At 45.1% G+C, this 16,663-nt stretch overlaps 1 protein-coding gene across 1 annotated transcript in view; it reads right to left on the bottom strand.

Annotated features, from left to right (window-relative positions):
• Nucleotides 1-16,310, bottom strand: part of FGFRL1 (fibroblast growth factor receptor-like 1) — a gene marked incomplete at its 5' end in the record, with an annotated part of 168,225 nt that extends 151,915 nt beyond the window's left edge. Inside the window, one exon of the mRNA XM_010179490.1 lies at nucleotides 16,201-16,310. Within this exon, the coding sequence (XP_010177792.1) occupies nucleotides 16,201-16,310 (110 nt within the window). The remainder of the gene's footprint in view (nucleotides 1-16,200) is intronic.
• Between the last annotated feature and the right edge of the window lie 353 nt (nucleotides 16,311-16,663).

The following is a 16,663-nucleotide window of genomic DNA, read 5'->3' as shown; positions in this document are numbered from 1 at the left end:
GCAAACCATCTCAGGAGTGCCACCAGCAGGAGCCAGGTGTATAAAAATACGATGCTATAGGGCTGTGCCATGACTTTATTTCTCTTTTCTTTGCAACCATCCACAGAGCTGCATCAGACAGGGGACAAGATGGGGACGCACAGGGTCACTGCAGAGATGGGAGCACGGGGGACACCTTACATCTCTAAGGGCTTGCTCATGCTGAAAGCAGGTATTGATCTCACACTCTAAGAGTAACAGAAAATATCTTTGTTTATCTCTGTTTCCTGTGCACATCTGCCTTGCTCACCAGACTCCCTATAACAAAGTCATTAGCACCAGCAGGTAAATCAATTTTTGGCTGGAAAAGTTTCCATTCTGGTTGACATAAGCCAAGCATAAACACTCCCTCGCAGGTTTACAAAAGCCAGCAGCCCCAACAGGGATAATGCCTCGGGAAAAGGGGAGCCAGAGTAGAGGAAGGATGGAAAAGACAATTGATCACAAGCTTTCCTACATCATGACGCATTTTTGCCAGCATCCAGGGTGACTCTGTGTTGCTCCTCAGCCCCTTTAAACCCTGATTAGGGGGGATATTTTCTAACTGAAGCCATCAAAAGAGCAGGGCCTCAGCATCCAGCCCTGGCTGCCCACCTTCCCCGCTCCCTTCAGTAAACACCACTAATTCACCAGCTCCATTAGCACCCTTTTTTTGTCCTCTCCCAAACCACCCTAAAAGCATTTTGGAACCAAAGACAAAGGCAGGGAGGGGAGGGGAACCACTAAACCCAAAGTCTCCAGACAGCTCTCAGCGTCTGTCAAATACTTGCTGAAAAATCCAAATAAAGACAAACCCAAGAAGCCTCGATAGCCTGCATTATCTTTGCAGGCTGGCTGCTGCCTTATCAGCTCCAACAGAAACCGGCATTGAAGAAAAATCCAGTAGCCTTTGGGTGGAAACTGGTTCCTAAGAAAACACGCAGCCAAATTGCTGGAAGTTGGTACAGGAGGAGAGGGTGAGTGAGTAAGAGACAGCCTGAAAGCCATTCTCTGTCAGGAAATACGCTGCCACATATGATTTTTAATTATTTTTCATAATTCACTCTTCACACCCACTGCACAGGCCAAGAGCTACAAAGGTGAACAATTACTCAAAATGCCACTTGCTTTTAATTTGGAAGCAATGGAGTCCAGGCAAAGCCACCAGTTTTTGGTACCAGGTTTCAAAGTGCATCAGAAGATGATGTCCAACACTGGTGTTAGATACCACTGTCCTCCTGGGGAAGGGAAAAGATGTTTTTCTCCTACCCTCACTTACAACAAAGATGTTCTTTTTGGATAAACTCTCTGTGGAAGAATTGGAATTTTAAGGAGAACTTTTTTATCTCACGTAAAAGTCCTGTTTGCTCTCCCACATAACTTGCTGCACATGGATTTTGGCAGCCACCCCGTACAGGAGTTGGACTTTCCCTTTGCAAGGGCGTGAGGGTCCTGCTCTTGAAGAAGTTAAAAAATAGTTATAAAACACCTTTTCTTGACAGTAATTGATGGGTAGAATGAGCTAGAGAGAGAAGAGCTGTCTCAAGGGCAAGGGCTGCTTTTCAGCATCTCATTTGTAATGTGGCAGAGGGAACAGCTGGGGGGAGGTCGTCTGCCTCTTGTCAACCCCAGAGGGAAGGACGGACAGACAGACACTCCCCGGGGAGCTGCCCTGGCATTATAAATGCCTTTGGTAGAGGGTGAGCAGCTTTCTACCTCTGACCCGACCCTTTCTCTCCCAGGGAGACCTCACAAATCCTCCTCAACAGCTAGCCAAAACTGAAGTGGCACAGCTGGACCCCCCAAAATATCCTTTTTCTTCTTTTCTTATTTTTATTTTCAAGTTTTGCCCAAAGTAGCATTGCAGGGGAGGCAGAGGAACAAAGCAAAGGGAACTCCAAGTGTAGAAAGTGTCCACACAACTGGGCTCAGGCCTCAAAGTGACAGCACGCTTAGGGGCACTGCCTACCCCAGGCTCCCAAAAATCATAAAACAAGCTCCAGAATAATGGGGCTGGTTTAAAGGAGTCATTAAAAAAACCCACAACTTACTTACTTCTTTATTTCCCTCCTGGTGTCTAGGCCAACAAGGTCACTGCATCCAACTCACACTTTATCCTTCAAAATCATCAAAGCCGAAATCTTGTGAGTTAGTTTATCTTTTCTTCAACTGAAAACAGAGTAATTTCATTTCCACGAGCCCAGAAAAATAATTTTAAGGGGGAAAACCCAGTGTCAGGATTCTTGTGCAATAATTGCTACCACTTCAGGTTATGCTTAGGTGCTCCCTATTCCACATAAATGTAACACACTGCGCAACGGGTCCTCCGCGAGTGTTTCTTTGAATACAAGGAATCCTCAGGTGCTCAAAGGTAAGTATGTGCTTGAACACTTGGTAAAAATGGTGTCCGAGATCAGAAATTTCTGTAGTTGCAAAAGCACATTGAAATACTGTTTCATACTTCCTGTTGCGTGTCTCCAGTGTCGTGCCACATGGGTTTCAGTGGATCCAAACTGGGATGAATTCAAATAGATGTGTCATACACTATTTTCCTTGTTTTATTTGACTTTAATTAGATCTTAACAGTACTGCTGTTTGAAAAATCTTTCTCAATTGAGGGTGTTGGTGCTGCCTAGGGCTGCTTGGCCCTTTTCCACAGTAATGCCCTTTCAACAACCACCACAAGCCTTTCCAAGCAAAACAAAATCTTTTGGAAGAACCTCTTTTTCTGTGCCTGCATGAAAACTTGCCTTTCTCAACTCTCCTCCGCTCCTCCAGTCTTCAGGTTGAGTTTTCTTTGCACTTTTCCAGGAGGGAACAGAAACCCATGGTGGGGCATGGAGCAGCACTTGGGAGAAGGCAGACCTTGTTGTTAGCATGTGTGAAAACACCTCGATGATGATGATGATAATACTAATGCTTGAATTATCTCTCTTTTTTTTTTCATTCAAGAACTTATGACAGTTGTTTCCATCAAAGATAAACTTGGTGTAATGCCTACTTCTCCCTAAAGTCAACAGTGAAGTTTGAACCCAGCAGAGAAGGGAATGACTGCACTTGTGAATCACACACACGAACCACGTCGGGTACACAGCACAAGCCCTTCAGCCCGTGCATGAATGATACCTTTGCACCTTGGGTACCTGCCCAGGGTTTGGACACAAGATTATCAGTTGTGTGGGTCTGGATTGTAGCAGCAGCGAGAAATCTGTATTGAGGCAATGTCTGCTTTGCACGGAGCACCTTGAGCAAACACGAGATCTCACCCCTCTCAGGTTTACACACGTAAAAACTCTGGTCTGGTTTTTGGAAAAAGCCTGTCAGAGTAAAGCACAAAGTCTATATACAGAGAGTTGTTAGTACCTTGCAGTTAAGACTGTAGCTGTCTGGCTTTTGTTTCGGGTTTGTCGGCCCTTAACAAAACAGGGCTTTGGTACAATTAGGACTTCCAGGCACTAACCCCAATACTAAAAATTAAAAAAGAAAAAATCACACCAGCTAAAATAACAACTTTGCCTTACACCGTGTTCATTGTATCAACCAAAACCATCGCTCGTTTGCTGACCTGCTCTCCAAAAGCAATATCAAATACTTCAGATGTTGTCGTCCTCCTCCAGCTCTGCCTTAATAACTGTCTTGTAGCAAAATACCCTCCAACACATGCCACAGACAGCAGGCCCTGCTCTGGTTTTAAGGCTGGGATACTTAGAGCAGAAAGCTCATACAATTACTTTGTTGCATTTTTCATCTCCCTCAGACAAGTTATTGGGTTTGCTGGTCGGGGTTTTTTTGCATTTAGTATTGTATCTGCATTACACCTGCAGAGGTAAAGGGGAAAGCATGTGAGCAAAATTATCCAAATCAAGAGGCTGTTAACATTCATTCAGGCTCGCTCCTCTCTCCTGTTATTTCAATTAGTGCCTGATAACTAAACTGCTCTTTTTTAATTCTGCATTGCAAATTTTTCCTTTCAAACATTTGCCTCGGTGGAAGTTTGACACTGTTTTTCCTTCTGGAGAAAGAAACCCCAAAGATGTATTTTCAACCTCCCAGCTCAGTGTTTCCCAGGTATTTTGAATCAGGAGCTGCTGCCAAAATTCACAGTTTTCCACAGATCACCGCTCACACTTGCAGCGGAAAGCCATCGGGGTGACACAGACATGGGGACGGACCCTGGAGGGGTTCTTATTGCCCTTATTGCAGTCCATGAGCCAGCATGGGAACCAGTGCTTGCGCCTCTCACATCATCCAGGCCTGAGAAGACCAGGCATATTTAAAAGAAAAAAAACCAAACAACTCAAAAACCCCAAACCCATCCCTGCTGCCTCAGGATAGTTGCAATTATTTAGTATCAGGTTTTTCCTGACTGTTTTAAAGATTAGTCTTCCAATGCAGAGGAAGCCCAGCAGTCTTCACATGGCTACTGGGACATGCATCAGGATCTTCCCCTCTCTACAAAAATAATGGGTCAATGGGAAAGCAAAAGCCACATTTCTTTGGGATGCAGAGTCGTGGTTCATCACATTAGACATGCGTCAATCATACCGAGCCAGAATTCACCCACTGCTCCTCACAGGCCAACACAAACACCCCCTTCCCTCCAGAAAACCCCTAAAAGCGTTGTTAATGAAGCCCTGCAGCTTTACCTGTTTAGTCTACTGGCTCTGTTCCCCTGGAAAAATATTTTCATCCGCAGGGAGTATTTTGCACAAGTTATTTTCGCTGCCTTATTTTTGCAACCCCCTGAAGTGGCGCCAGTAGTCAGGAGTCCATAGAGCCAAGGTTTTGAGGGGAACCTGGCTCCCTGTGAGGCCTGATGGACACACCACATTCACCTTGATACCACAGTTGATGCACACTATGCCTGGACAAGAGGGAACTTGGTCACCATCCTTGCTGCTGGCCGTTCTCCTGCTGGGGCAGCTTCTTCCTTGCAGCAGACAATGCTAAGGAGGGCCACCAAATGCTGGCAGCACTAACTTGCCATTTCCCAACTCCCTAAATGATGCTTCTTCCCTAGAAGCCAAAAGCAGAGGACAGAAGAAGGAAGATTTCCATTCCCCTACAAAGCGCTCCAAATTTCAAGGAGACAAACAGAAAATTGCCATAATAGAGTGTAAAAGCTGCCATCTCCCAGTGCAGAAGGGTCAGAGATACACTGCTCTGACTGAGCCAAACCAAGAGCAAAAGTCAACAAGGAATAATGACGGCCTGCTCAGAATAGCCCAAACCGCTTCTGGATGAGAAGTTTCTACCAGGGTAATAAACACTTTTTCCAATGGGATCCACCAAGGGAGGACCCAGGGTCCAAATCTGATTTTTCCAGTCTTCACATTCACTGTTCCCAGGCAGAGCTGCATTTTACATTTCTAAGGGGTCATTTTATAAATGTCTACATATATGCTCAGTCCTCCAAAGTACTGAGCCTGCCTGTCACAAGTGGGAATGAAAAAGGAAAAGGAAAATGCGGTCACACTGCAATATCCCACAAGCTCAGGTCATGCTCCTATACCAATTTAACTCATCACATTTTTTTCCAGGTTGCCTTCCTGCCCAGGTTAGCTCCCCAAAACACCCACCAGCATGGTCAGAAGAGCAATCATGCTGACACAAGGGAGTGACAAAGGCTGGAAGCGGAGCAGGACAAGGACAGGACCCTGATGGGGTCACTCATCTCCAGCTGCCATCAGATCACACCTGAGCAGCATTTACTTGTCAGGGCCTCAGCGGCTGCAGTTGGACAGAAGAAGGGGCATCCTATTTGTGCTGCTGATGACCCAACTTAGCAGGACAGACATCAAGTGCTTGACCTTTCCCAACATCACGTGAAGCAAATGCTCCATATGACACGGCTCCAGCATTATCTACCAGGCACAGGTGCATGACTGCAATTAGAAATGACTGGCATTTCATGCATAACAGCTCTTTTCAACCCAACTCAGCCCCTCCAAAAACACTTGCAGGCTCAGTTACCATCTTCTTCCCACCCAGCCTCCCCAGCACCTTGCCAGCTCAGAAAGCACCATATAATTCCCGCTGAAATCCCACAGCTATAAATTGGAAATTAAATTGGAAGCCGCAACACCTCTCTGCACGCTGGTAGATCTTAAACTTGGCGCCTGGTTTGTCCCATTTGAGACCATTTCTCACCCCCAGCCCTAAAATCAACTTCCGCAGGGAACAATGCCGCCGGTTTGTGTCCACAGCAGATTTATTCCCCCCATCCCAGCCGCTCGAGCCGCCTGTGCCGTCAAGGGGCAGTAGCTGCTCCAAGCGAATGATTCCTTCTGGTTTCTGGGAATAAAAGGCTGCCCTCCATAATCAGGGTATTGTTCTCCCTAAATGGACCCAGACTCTGTAAACACGCTCCTCTGCACAGCACCGGGAGGGCGACGGCGAGCGTGCGTCCGCGGACATGCGGGGAATGTGTCTTGTTTTAAAAAACCCGTAAATTATGTTAATTCATTTCCTCTGCCCAAACAGCGGTAATAAACTTCGGGAAAGGAGGAGGGAAAAGTAAACAAGAGTCAATTACAAAAAGGTGAGGGGGAGAGGTAACTAAATAACTCCACCAAATGTCTCTTCTGGGAAAGGACAGCCACATTACAGCTCAGATGGGCTCCGTGCAGCCCTCCCTTGGTCCTGCTGGAGGTAAACAAATAATATCTAATATAGAAATAAATAAATGCAACTGTAACCATTTACTTCTTTTCTTTTCTAAGGTTTCAGCTTGTTTTCACAAGTTCAATCTTGGGAGCTGGGAAATGAGCCCCCACCGGTGCCCCGATCCACGGCGAGTACATCCCCGGGGGCTTTGCTCCGTATGTGATGTGAGTGCTCCAGTGACTGAAGCCAATAGGAACAGTCAGAGCCTATTTGTAATTTTCTAACAGGAAAATAATTTCACTAAGCAAACTACCATGCTTTGACTCAAACCCCTGATTAGCACAGTTTGAAAACAGGGCAGCATACTGTTCTGGGAATTAACTTGCTTGACCCCTAGTCTATAATGGCACTCAAATAATCTGCGAGTCAGACGAAGTTGAAAAACTCTTGGAAGACCACACTGAAAGAATTTACTGGATTTATTGGATTTTCGAGGATAAAAGAAAAATAAGCCTCAAACTCCACTTAGCAAGCCTGTGGTCTTCAGAAACACAAGCTTTTTCTCCCAACACTATCTAGAAGAGGAACGCTGCCTACGCTAAGTACTTTTTGAGTCTTTTTTTTTTCCCTTCCACAGAAACTCTCAATACATAGTAATAATTATTACAAATGTATAAGTCTATTGCTGTGATCACTTCCGAGTAGAACCTTGCTGCTTTCTTCCTTGAGATTGGTGGTAAAACATGAGGAAAAGGGGCAGATTCCCACCCCCGTGAATCTACAGTCCTCCTCCCCACAGGAGTAGGAGAAGAGCCCTGAGTTGAACTTCAAGTTAAATATCCTGAGGCTACATTACCAACTGCAAAGAAGGCCTAGTCTGGTGTTTTCAATGAACCTGCAATGACAGGAATAATCCTGTATACATCACTATCACAAAATACTACTTGAAATCCTCCAAATCCTCTGGCCTAACCCTGTTTGAGCAAACAGGGAATCAGGAACAGCATCTTGCTAGTCACGACCTTGCTCTGGTCTAGATAAAACACTGACCAGTCCCTAATTTATGGTTTCTCCAGCCTCTGAGCAAAATGCTTTGACTGGCCTCTACCACCTCTCTGTGTCTGTTTGTGTCCCAGAAACAACAGATGTGTGTTGAGAGCAGTGGCAAACACTTCCAGATAACAAATCCAGCAATTAGAAATCAACTCTCCCAAGCCGGTTTCCCTGCATATGCAAATATCTCCCTAACAGGTTTATGGGTCCTTGTCAATCAAACCTGTCAAGGAAAAGTAAACACCTGTCCTGGCCACCATCAAATTGAAAGCTCCACTCTCATTAGCCCTTCACGAAATTAACTCCGGCAATGCTGCATTTCTGATTGGTTGTGAATGCCAGGAGGATAGATACTCATCAGCTCTCATCTGTTAATCTGGTTTTATATTAACTATCGCAGATCACAGCAAACCCTTCCATGCCTTGGTGCCACACTGTACAGAACTGAAACACAACCTGGTCTGACAAGGCCCCAGTTTCTGCTCTCCGGTAAGATTAATTTAAATCCTACTTGCAGCTACTCAGCCACAACTCACTGAACCTAAAGGGACCATCACCTTTATAATTGAGAGCAATATCAAATTTTTTTCATTAAAATATGAAAAGACTATCAGAGCACAGAGCCTGATCTCGATATGCTGGTGGAGCTAGTAACTCTTCTCCCATTTTCCCACTTTAAACTGCTCAAAAATACATTAAAGACTTCCTAATATTACTTGCCTGGCTAAAGAGACACTGTGATTGCCACGAAAATGTTGTGTTAATCTGCAGAAGAACATGAAAGATTTTTGATCCACCCAAAAGCAAGCAAGATGGTTCACAGCATCCTCTCTCAGAGGGTATCCACACTCTGAAGGAGTTTTAGCCACCAGTTCACACTGACAGGTTGATGCCAAACATTCTTCCCACAGAGAGCCTGCAGTATCCCTAGGGAGATACTCCACAACGTCCGGAGGTTTACACTGTTATTTATTAACCTTTCCATCCTTGACACACGGTTCATATACCTGTAACTCGTCTGACACTTGTCATTGCTTAACCAGGGTTAACAGATCTGTTTAGGTGAGAACAGCCACTGAGAAAAATAGCTTCCTCAATTACTCTGACTCACACAAATCTATTAGTCAAGAAGGGGGGGGGGGGGGGGGGGGGAGAGGAAAAGAAACCAGTTCACAGTGCTCCAGCATCTGCAGCAGCCTAATTCCAGTAGTTTGGCTTGTTCAGCGTCGGGAGACTGGTGGGGCTGAGTAACTGTCCCTTCTGCCTCCTTTGGGGTTGATTTAGCCTCACCCCATCCACTTCTGTGTAGAAAAAGGAAGAGTTAAATCCATACAAGGCAAGAGTAAAACTCCAGCTACCTCAACCAAAACACCCCTTTTACAACAGAACACTTCTCCTCAGAGTCCCACGTTGGTCAAAAGCCAATTAAGCATCACACCCGTACCTAATGTTGTGGGGGTACCTGGAAGGACACAGGTGAAAGGAGAAACAGAGCACAGATTTGGAAAAACCACATCCCAACACCCTCTTCAGAGCATACATTCTGCCCACTCGAGATCCCCTCCCAAGGCTTGGCTGCAGTGGTTCTCAGGAGCAACAGGACACTAATTCGGCCTAAATTTTCTCTTGGATGTTGGCTAATATTTCCATTCTCCTTCCTGTCCTCCTCCAGCTTTTTCCCTCTCCCAAATATCTTGTTCTGGGCAGAACTAGCAAGCCCACAATCTCCATGAAGAGTCTGCACATCAGTACCAAACTCCTATAAGTCATCAGTTCACTGGGCATATGTGAGCAAATCAAGCAAGGAGAATATGAATTTAAAAATATATCTGTTGCACAAATTAAGTCCACATGTCTGCATTTGTCCGCAGTGTTTTTATCTAACATGCACAAATACTGACAGATCCTAAAATACCCACCAAAGTCAACACCACCCAAGTGGCATCTAGAATATGACACCTCTTGCATTACTCACCTCTCAATCACTTGACAGGATACCCAAGATTGTGTAAATGTTTCATGAAATACATTTATCAGACAAAAGAAGAAATTATTTTGGGTCCCATCAAGACAGAAGCCACTTGTAGAGAGGCCAAGAACAGAGGTGCAGCAGTCCTGAGAAACATTAACCTGCTCTGAGAAGCCTCTGTTCTCAATTTACATTTTTCTTCCCTTAGCAAAGCTCAAAATTAAGTTTGAAAACTTAATGGAAGAAGTAGCCTGGAGTTACTGGCTGAATTTCTTCCTGAAAACTGGAGTGGCTGAGACGAAATAAAAACTTTAGGTTATTCGCAGCACTGCTGGATACTGTGTTTCTGCTGTGATACAATGGGGAGCCTGTGCAATCAGGGCAACCAACAAAACTCCATGCAGCCCATGCTTATTTGACTCGGAAGGGGAAAAAATAATCAGACGTGAATGGATTCAGCAGCAAACGGCACATATTAACTTGTTAAATAACACTCATCAGCCCCTCCACACCTAGCAATACAACTCGTAGAATGGCACCCTTTTTGGGGGGGGATAAAACCCCTCTGCACTGACCCAAAGTTAAAGCAATGAATCTCCAAGTTGCTTTCTGCCCTGTCAGCCAGAGCTCACAGTGGGCAGAAGCAATGAGTTTCTAGAATAAAAAAAATTGAGCCCAAAACCATCTGATTGAGCAGGCGAATGGCAGGATCCAAAATACCACGCTCAGCCCGCATCTCTTCAGCTGTCGTACATAGGGCATCCGTACGGAGGTCGGTAGCACAGTTTATTGGTGTAAGTCATCCTTAAGGGATGGATCCAAAGCCCATGGGAGTGGGTAGGAGTCACAGCACAAACACTCACAGGCTCTGAATCAGGTCCTAACCTGTAAAAACTGGCATGGGTTGCATCTGCATATCTCATACGACATCAAGGCAGCAGGATCAGATTATTCAAGCTTACTTTTGGAAATGTTTTTCTTTTACCTTAGTACCATGGCTGCTACAAGTGAGCACCAGACTCAACGGGCTGTCAGACGTTGGTCATTGCAGCTTCTACACTCATGCTGGTTCTACTCTTGAAAGAAATAGTTCCTTATATGACCAAAAGTGTTCCACCTTGGTGCAAAAAATTAGGACACGTCAACACACTTCAATACGTATGGAGGCACTGTTATCAAAGAAAGCTCCAAGTCAAGGCTGGTTATGGAGAACAAGAAAAGGATAGAAATTCAAATTAAACGTTCAAAACAAGATCAAACGCATTTCGGCTTGAGCGGCCCACCAGAAAACACAGGAAGAGGTCAAGTGAAAGACGAACTCTTTGAAACAACACAAAATGAGCAGGTTAATGAAAGAAAAAGGAGAAAGGAGCATTTCCACCAGCTCCTGTAATGCTGGGACACCTTTGCACAGGCCCTTTCAGCAGCATGATTTCACAAGTCAACGCAGACACAAGGAGGAGCTTCATGTCTCAGGAAAATCAGAAAGCTGCACTGGTTCTGCTCCCACCGAATAAAGCAAACTATGACTAAAGGTTGTGTTTTGTTGGTTTGGATTTTTTTTAATTCAAACTAGGCACAGGAGGACTTCTGCACTGTTATTTTCCCTTTTCGGTGGAAATTTTTCTCTCTTCCAAGAATTAATCCAAAAATGCACAGCCAGACAGCGACCATCTCTAGCGCACTCACGCTATTCCATGACGAGTGTTTTGTACCTGGGTACAAAATGTATCCCCGTCGTTCAAGGCAAAAGAGCCGCTCGAAAAGGAATTATCAGATGGGTCATCCGAAAAGATCAGCTCTATCAGCCAATCCACGCCAGACGACAAACTTCATCTTTAGTTATTACATTAGTACCAACAGTCCCAAATGATGAAAAGCGGGTTCCTACTCATTAACAAGTGTCACTTTTGCTTCTTTATTTTTGAATGACTTTTTTTCCTGAAATAACCACTTTCCTGTAATTCCTCAACCACCACCTCATAGCACATGAAAGTTTCTTCTATGGCTGAGAGTCAGACTTTGGAGCCTTTGCTGTGTACAAGCTCATCACAGAGAAGACGCGTTTTAATTTGCTGCTTGCGTCTTTTAATGAAGGTCAGAAAAACACATGGACTCAGAAAACAAAGTTATAAAAACTTTAAGGAAAATCTAAATGTATTTGAGCAATTTGCCGAGTTTGGTAATATTCCTAATAAAAAAAAAATAAAATCAACCCTAATTTTCCAGTATGACGCACGCTGTATTTTATGTTCAAACTCAGCCGCAATTTAAAAGCGGCCGACAGCCTCAGAAGAAGGGAGGAACCGGGGTTTAAAAAAAATCACCGGGATTTTCTGAGATCGTCATGTTGACGCGAGGTACAAGTCATGCTGACAGATTATTAATGAGTGAGGTCCCCATGAGAACGATCCAAAAAATGCCCCAAACTTCACCAGAAGATTCGCGATGACTTACATAAAATCTGGAGCAGGCTGTAGATCTGAACGTGCTTCTCTTTCACAAGTGAGAAATTACCTAATCGTTCTATCTGATAAAAATCATTCAACGAGAACAAAGGAGTAAAACAGAAGCCAACAACCACCTCTCTTATATTATCATTATTTCTCTTTTCCATGTTTTCTACTGTACACTCTTATAAACCTCAGATTTACAGAATGGTTAATATGTTCACCAGAATGAAGAACTCATTGCACAAGAAAGAAAAAACCTTCTAGCGTCCTCTTCCCTTTTTTCCAATATTCAGAGCAACAGAAATGGCACACGACATTACTTCTGCATGAAAACAGTGCATTTTGAGGTGGCCCCATCAGCAAATTCCCTGTAAAGCAGGCACCAACCAGGTTTGCAAGCCAAGTGTTGCACGGAGAAGTGCCAGAGCAGAAAGCAATTAAGGTCCCGTTCTTCCCCTCCCTACGCAATGCACCGAAAATGAAATCAACATCCAAACTAATTAGTTTCCAGCAGAATATCAGTTTACTCACTAACAGGAGGGTTGTTGCTGCTCTTACCAAAAACTTCTAAACATACCGTACGAAATCTTGCTTAAGCCACGGGACCAAGCCAGGCACATCCCAACGTTACCATATACGGTCACCAACGCGAATACGATGGCAACTTGACAGATTTGGAACAAATATTGCGTTGTGTGTCACTGAGATAACATGGGCAGGAAAATATCAGATTGTATTACCTGTATCCGACCGGAGGTGTGGAGTGGTAGGAGCTACATTGCTGCAGGACATAGTCACTAAAGGTTAGTGACCCAAGATGGCATTCGGCCCCGCGGAGGAGGGCCAGGGCAGGGCGCTGAGGACTTTTATGCCCAGTATAGGGCTGCTTGGAGAGACCAGGAATGGAGCAACACGAGGGACGAGCCACCAGACCCGCACTGTTATCCCAGTTTTGGGGCTAGCACTGTCCGGTGCAGCTGGCAACGGGGCTGAAGCTGCCACCCTATGCCTTGGTTGTCCCCTAGAAGACATAGTCCCCCTTAAAAAATCCACAGCCTGCAGGTTTTCTTATTAAAAATCGGATTTTGTGCACACGGAAGTTCTTGTGTTCACCCACAAGGGAAAGAAAGGGCTTGGATATTTACCAAAATAGCTCCCAAGGAAGACATCTTTGGTACAGGCTCCCTCCAGGAGATCCTTAGCCCAGAATAAGATTGGTCGCTGGGGGAGTTATTCCAGATTCAATTTTTTGGAAGGGTTATTCCTGTGCATTTGCAGGTGTAGACAAGCCCTTAGCCAAGGTCTTTAAATTTCAGCCCCAAAAGCTTGGCTCAAACTTAGCCAGAGCTACCTCATCCTTCATCCCTCCAGACACAGCGAGTTCTGCACCTGGACCTCAAAAATCAGACCTGCTTTCTGCTTTGCGTGGATACTTTCAATGTATTGCCTCTTTCCTAAGAGTTTATCTTGGTTTCCTAAGATATCCCCTCTTTTGCGGTGTTTTGCACAGTAGCAATGTGATACATTGGGTCACAAGAAGGGACAGAGCCAGTAGGCACAGCTTTGAATCTGGAAAAAGTACCCCGTTTGCTGGGGGGTGGGGAAAAAGTTGCCACATTAGTCCAATCAGACATCCCTACGGGGCACTTGGCCTTAAAAGGCATCACCTAAATAAAGATGTAAAAATAATACAACATAACATTTAACGCAAGATTGCAGCTGAGCGCTCTGATGTCAGGAAATAGCAAAGCCGGAGCGCGTGGGCAACTTCACTCTGCCCCCCTGTGCAAATGCACTACGGCACAGCCCTTCCCCGAATTGGGGCACGCAATCGGCCGCCTCCAAATTAACATCCTAATTCCGGCATAAACGACTTTTGCCTAATACGAGCAAAGAAGGGTCAGGACTTTCATGGAGAGCCTCCTTGGCCACCTTCCCCACTTGAGTGCAAGCCAGCGAGCACCTCTAACTTCTGACACCTCAGATTAGGAGGTGTTGGCACGCTTTGGGCCACACACGTCTCATTTGCCATCAGGATACAGATATTAAACGCTGTTTAGCCAAAACAAAGAGCCCTTCTTCCTCTAGAGAAAAGCCTCCCTACCTCAGGCTGAGGTTTGGCCAAAGGAGTGTCTATAAAACCCGAGCAACTAAAACAGGTAACATTTATACATCTCCAGCGGCCAAACCCACCCTGTGATACATTTGGAAAAAATCACATTAAGAACCAGGCACATTTTTCCAAGGATCTGAAATGATCACAATGTAAACATTTAATAACTGGGGATATTCAACAGCACAAAATAAGGTTGCAATGGGCTGGAAAGTGTCTCACCTCTGCTCACGTACAAGTTTGATCTTCCATCTATGTCCTCCACTATCAAAAATACTCTCAACCTCAAGGAGGTCCAAAGCAGGATTTAATGTCAGAGTTTTGGTTGCATTTTTACAGCAATGACACTTTTTTCTCCTTCACTTCCTCTCTTGATATCACCCCACGAATGAATGCCATTTCTCACGGGTTTAGCCCTGGTTTTTAAATTCTATTTCTACATCATTTTCAATAACCAAGACCACCTTCCCATCCACTTGCAGGATGGATTTTTCCCAGCTCTGAAGAGTTCAAATAACCCAATTACCAATACGATCCTATCAAAGTTACACTGAAATTAATTTTCTGTCACTTCTCCACACGACAACAGCCCACAGCACTTCATTTTCCGGGGTCAATAAAAGAGTACGAGCAAGACAAGTGCAAACCAAATTTAAACAGGGTCACAGCCAGTAAAGCAGCCGACGCTTGGCTCACAACAGAGACAAAAATCTTTTTGTCTTCTCCTGCCCACTTCAGATCTTTTCCGGAACTCCACCAACTTCTCGGGTCCATTGCAATAATATACATCCATGAGGTCATCTCAATCCATACGCTGCTGCCCATTGCCTACAGCTTAAACTGAGTCTCCATTGTAAACCTCGCCTGGAATTCAGACTTGCGGGACTTACAGCCTATATACTGTTTTCTTTTTCATTCAGCTTCCAGCCCAATTATTTTATAGTGCTTTTGCCTCCATAAAATATTTGCTTGGGAGCCAAAGCCAAGAAAGGAAAAAAAAAAGTAACACATTAACCAAACCTTGGGGTTTTTAGAGTAACGCTCCCCCTCTCCTTTCCTACCCCCCAAGGTTTATTTTTGGCAAGTTACGGCCCAAGTGAAGGGCAAGTTTAAACCTTTTAAGTCGCAACTCCACAGCACTGGGTGATTTAAAGGCCTTTTAACAATTCACGCAACTCCGATCCTGTTGGGAATTGTGGCTGGAGCAATCTGCATCCTAAAGCCATCCCCCCATTCTCCTGGAACAATGCAGCCCCTCCTTGGTGACCAGAGCCAGGGGAGCTGAAGCCATGGTTTCCCATTCAGGCTTTCCAGGGACAGCACCCACCAAGGGAGGAAAAGCCACCACTCCTTTCACTCAGATCCCACAGCTTTGCTTAAAGCACCTTCCCCTAAAGAAACTTTTTTTTTTTCCCACCGCCCTCCACCCCGTCGCTCCCAGGTAAATGTATTTCAACTTGTCACTGGTAGAGGAACCTGTTTATTGAAATCTGATCAACTGCCGGAGCCCCAGCATTAAAATACGCTCTCGCTGTTGGGAACTGTCATTTGTCTGTCACCGAGGAAGTTAATGGACATGTTTGTTTAGTTTGCTGGTGGGAATATACAGGGCAGAGGCTGGAGGGATTACAGGAAGGGAGAAGTATTTCTGATCCACAGAGGAATGCAGTCGCTTTTCTTTAAAATTATCTGTGTATTTTTACACACGCACAAGAAAAGCCCCTGGAAGTTCACCTGCACCTAAGAGACCTCAGCAAAGCCACGAGCGACCACGCTCCAGCCAAACCAAGAGCCCCAAGACCCGCAGGTAAGGAGGCACCACGCGTGGGCACGAGCCCGCGCCCCCGCACAGATGAGCAACGTGCAGGAGATGAGCCTGCACTGACAGCGACTCCCTTACGGGTCCCTCCGAGGACACGGCAGGTGTTGGCGGAGCAGAGGGAAGGGTGCGAGTCGCAGAGCGTTTGCAGCAAGCGCAGTCTCCTTACCTCTCGCGGAGTCCGAAAATGCAATTATCCCGGCGAAAAGGAGCGCGAGCTGCAATTCCATTTTGAAAACCAGATCCCTCCGTGTCGTACAAGCTACCGTCCTCTCAGACCTGGAGAAAGCAGAGCAAAATTATTACTGGGGGAAACAAACAAATAAATAAAAATACCCAAACAACCCACAACTTTGCAGAGTTTTAAAACCTACTGCAAAGACGCAAGAGCAGAAACAGCAAATGAAAGAGCAACTTGTAATTCATTCCTTGGTGTTTAGCGAGTAAAATTTTGCCCTCCTCTCTGCTTTAGCCTGATATAAATCAGGAACCCACTGAGGCCAGCAGGCTCCTCTAAGTTTACAGTTAATGCATAATTCTTTGGTATCCCGTACAGAACCAGTCTGGAAGGCAAACAAAATACTAGCAAGTGGCCATAAAACAAGATTTCAGGTTAACAATTTGCGGAGGAA

This window comes from Mesitornis unicolor, unplaced genomic scaffold (genome assembly GCF_000695765.1).
Source record: "Mesitornis unicolor isolate BGI_N332 unplaced genomic scaffold, ASM69576v1 scaffold5412, whole genome shotgun sequence".
In the NCBI taxonomy this organism is placed as follows: domain Eukaryota; kingdom Metazoa; phylum Chordata; class Aves; order Mesitornithiformes; family Mesitornithidae; genus Mesitornis; species Mesitornis unicolor.
This window is presented reverse-complemented; position numbering and strand designations above follow the sequence as displayed.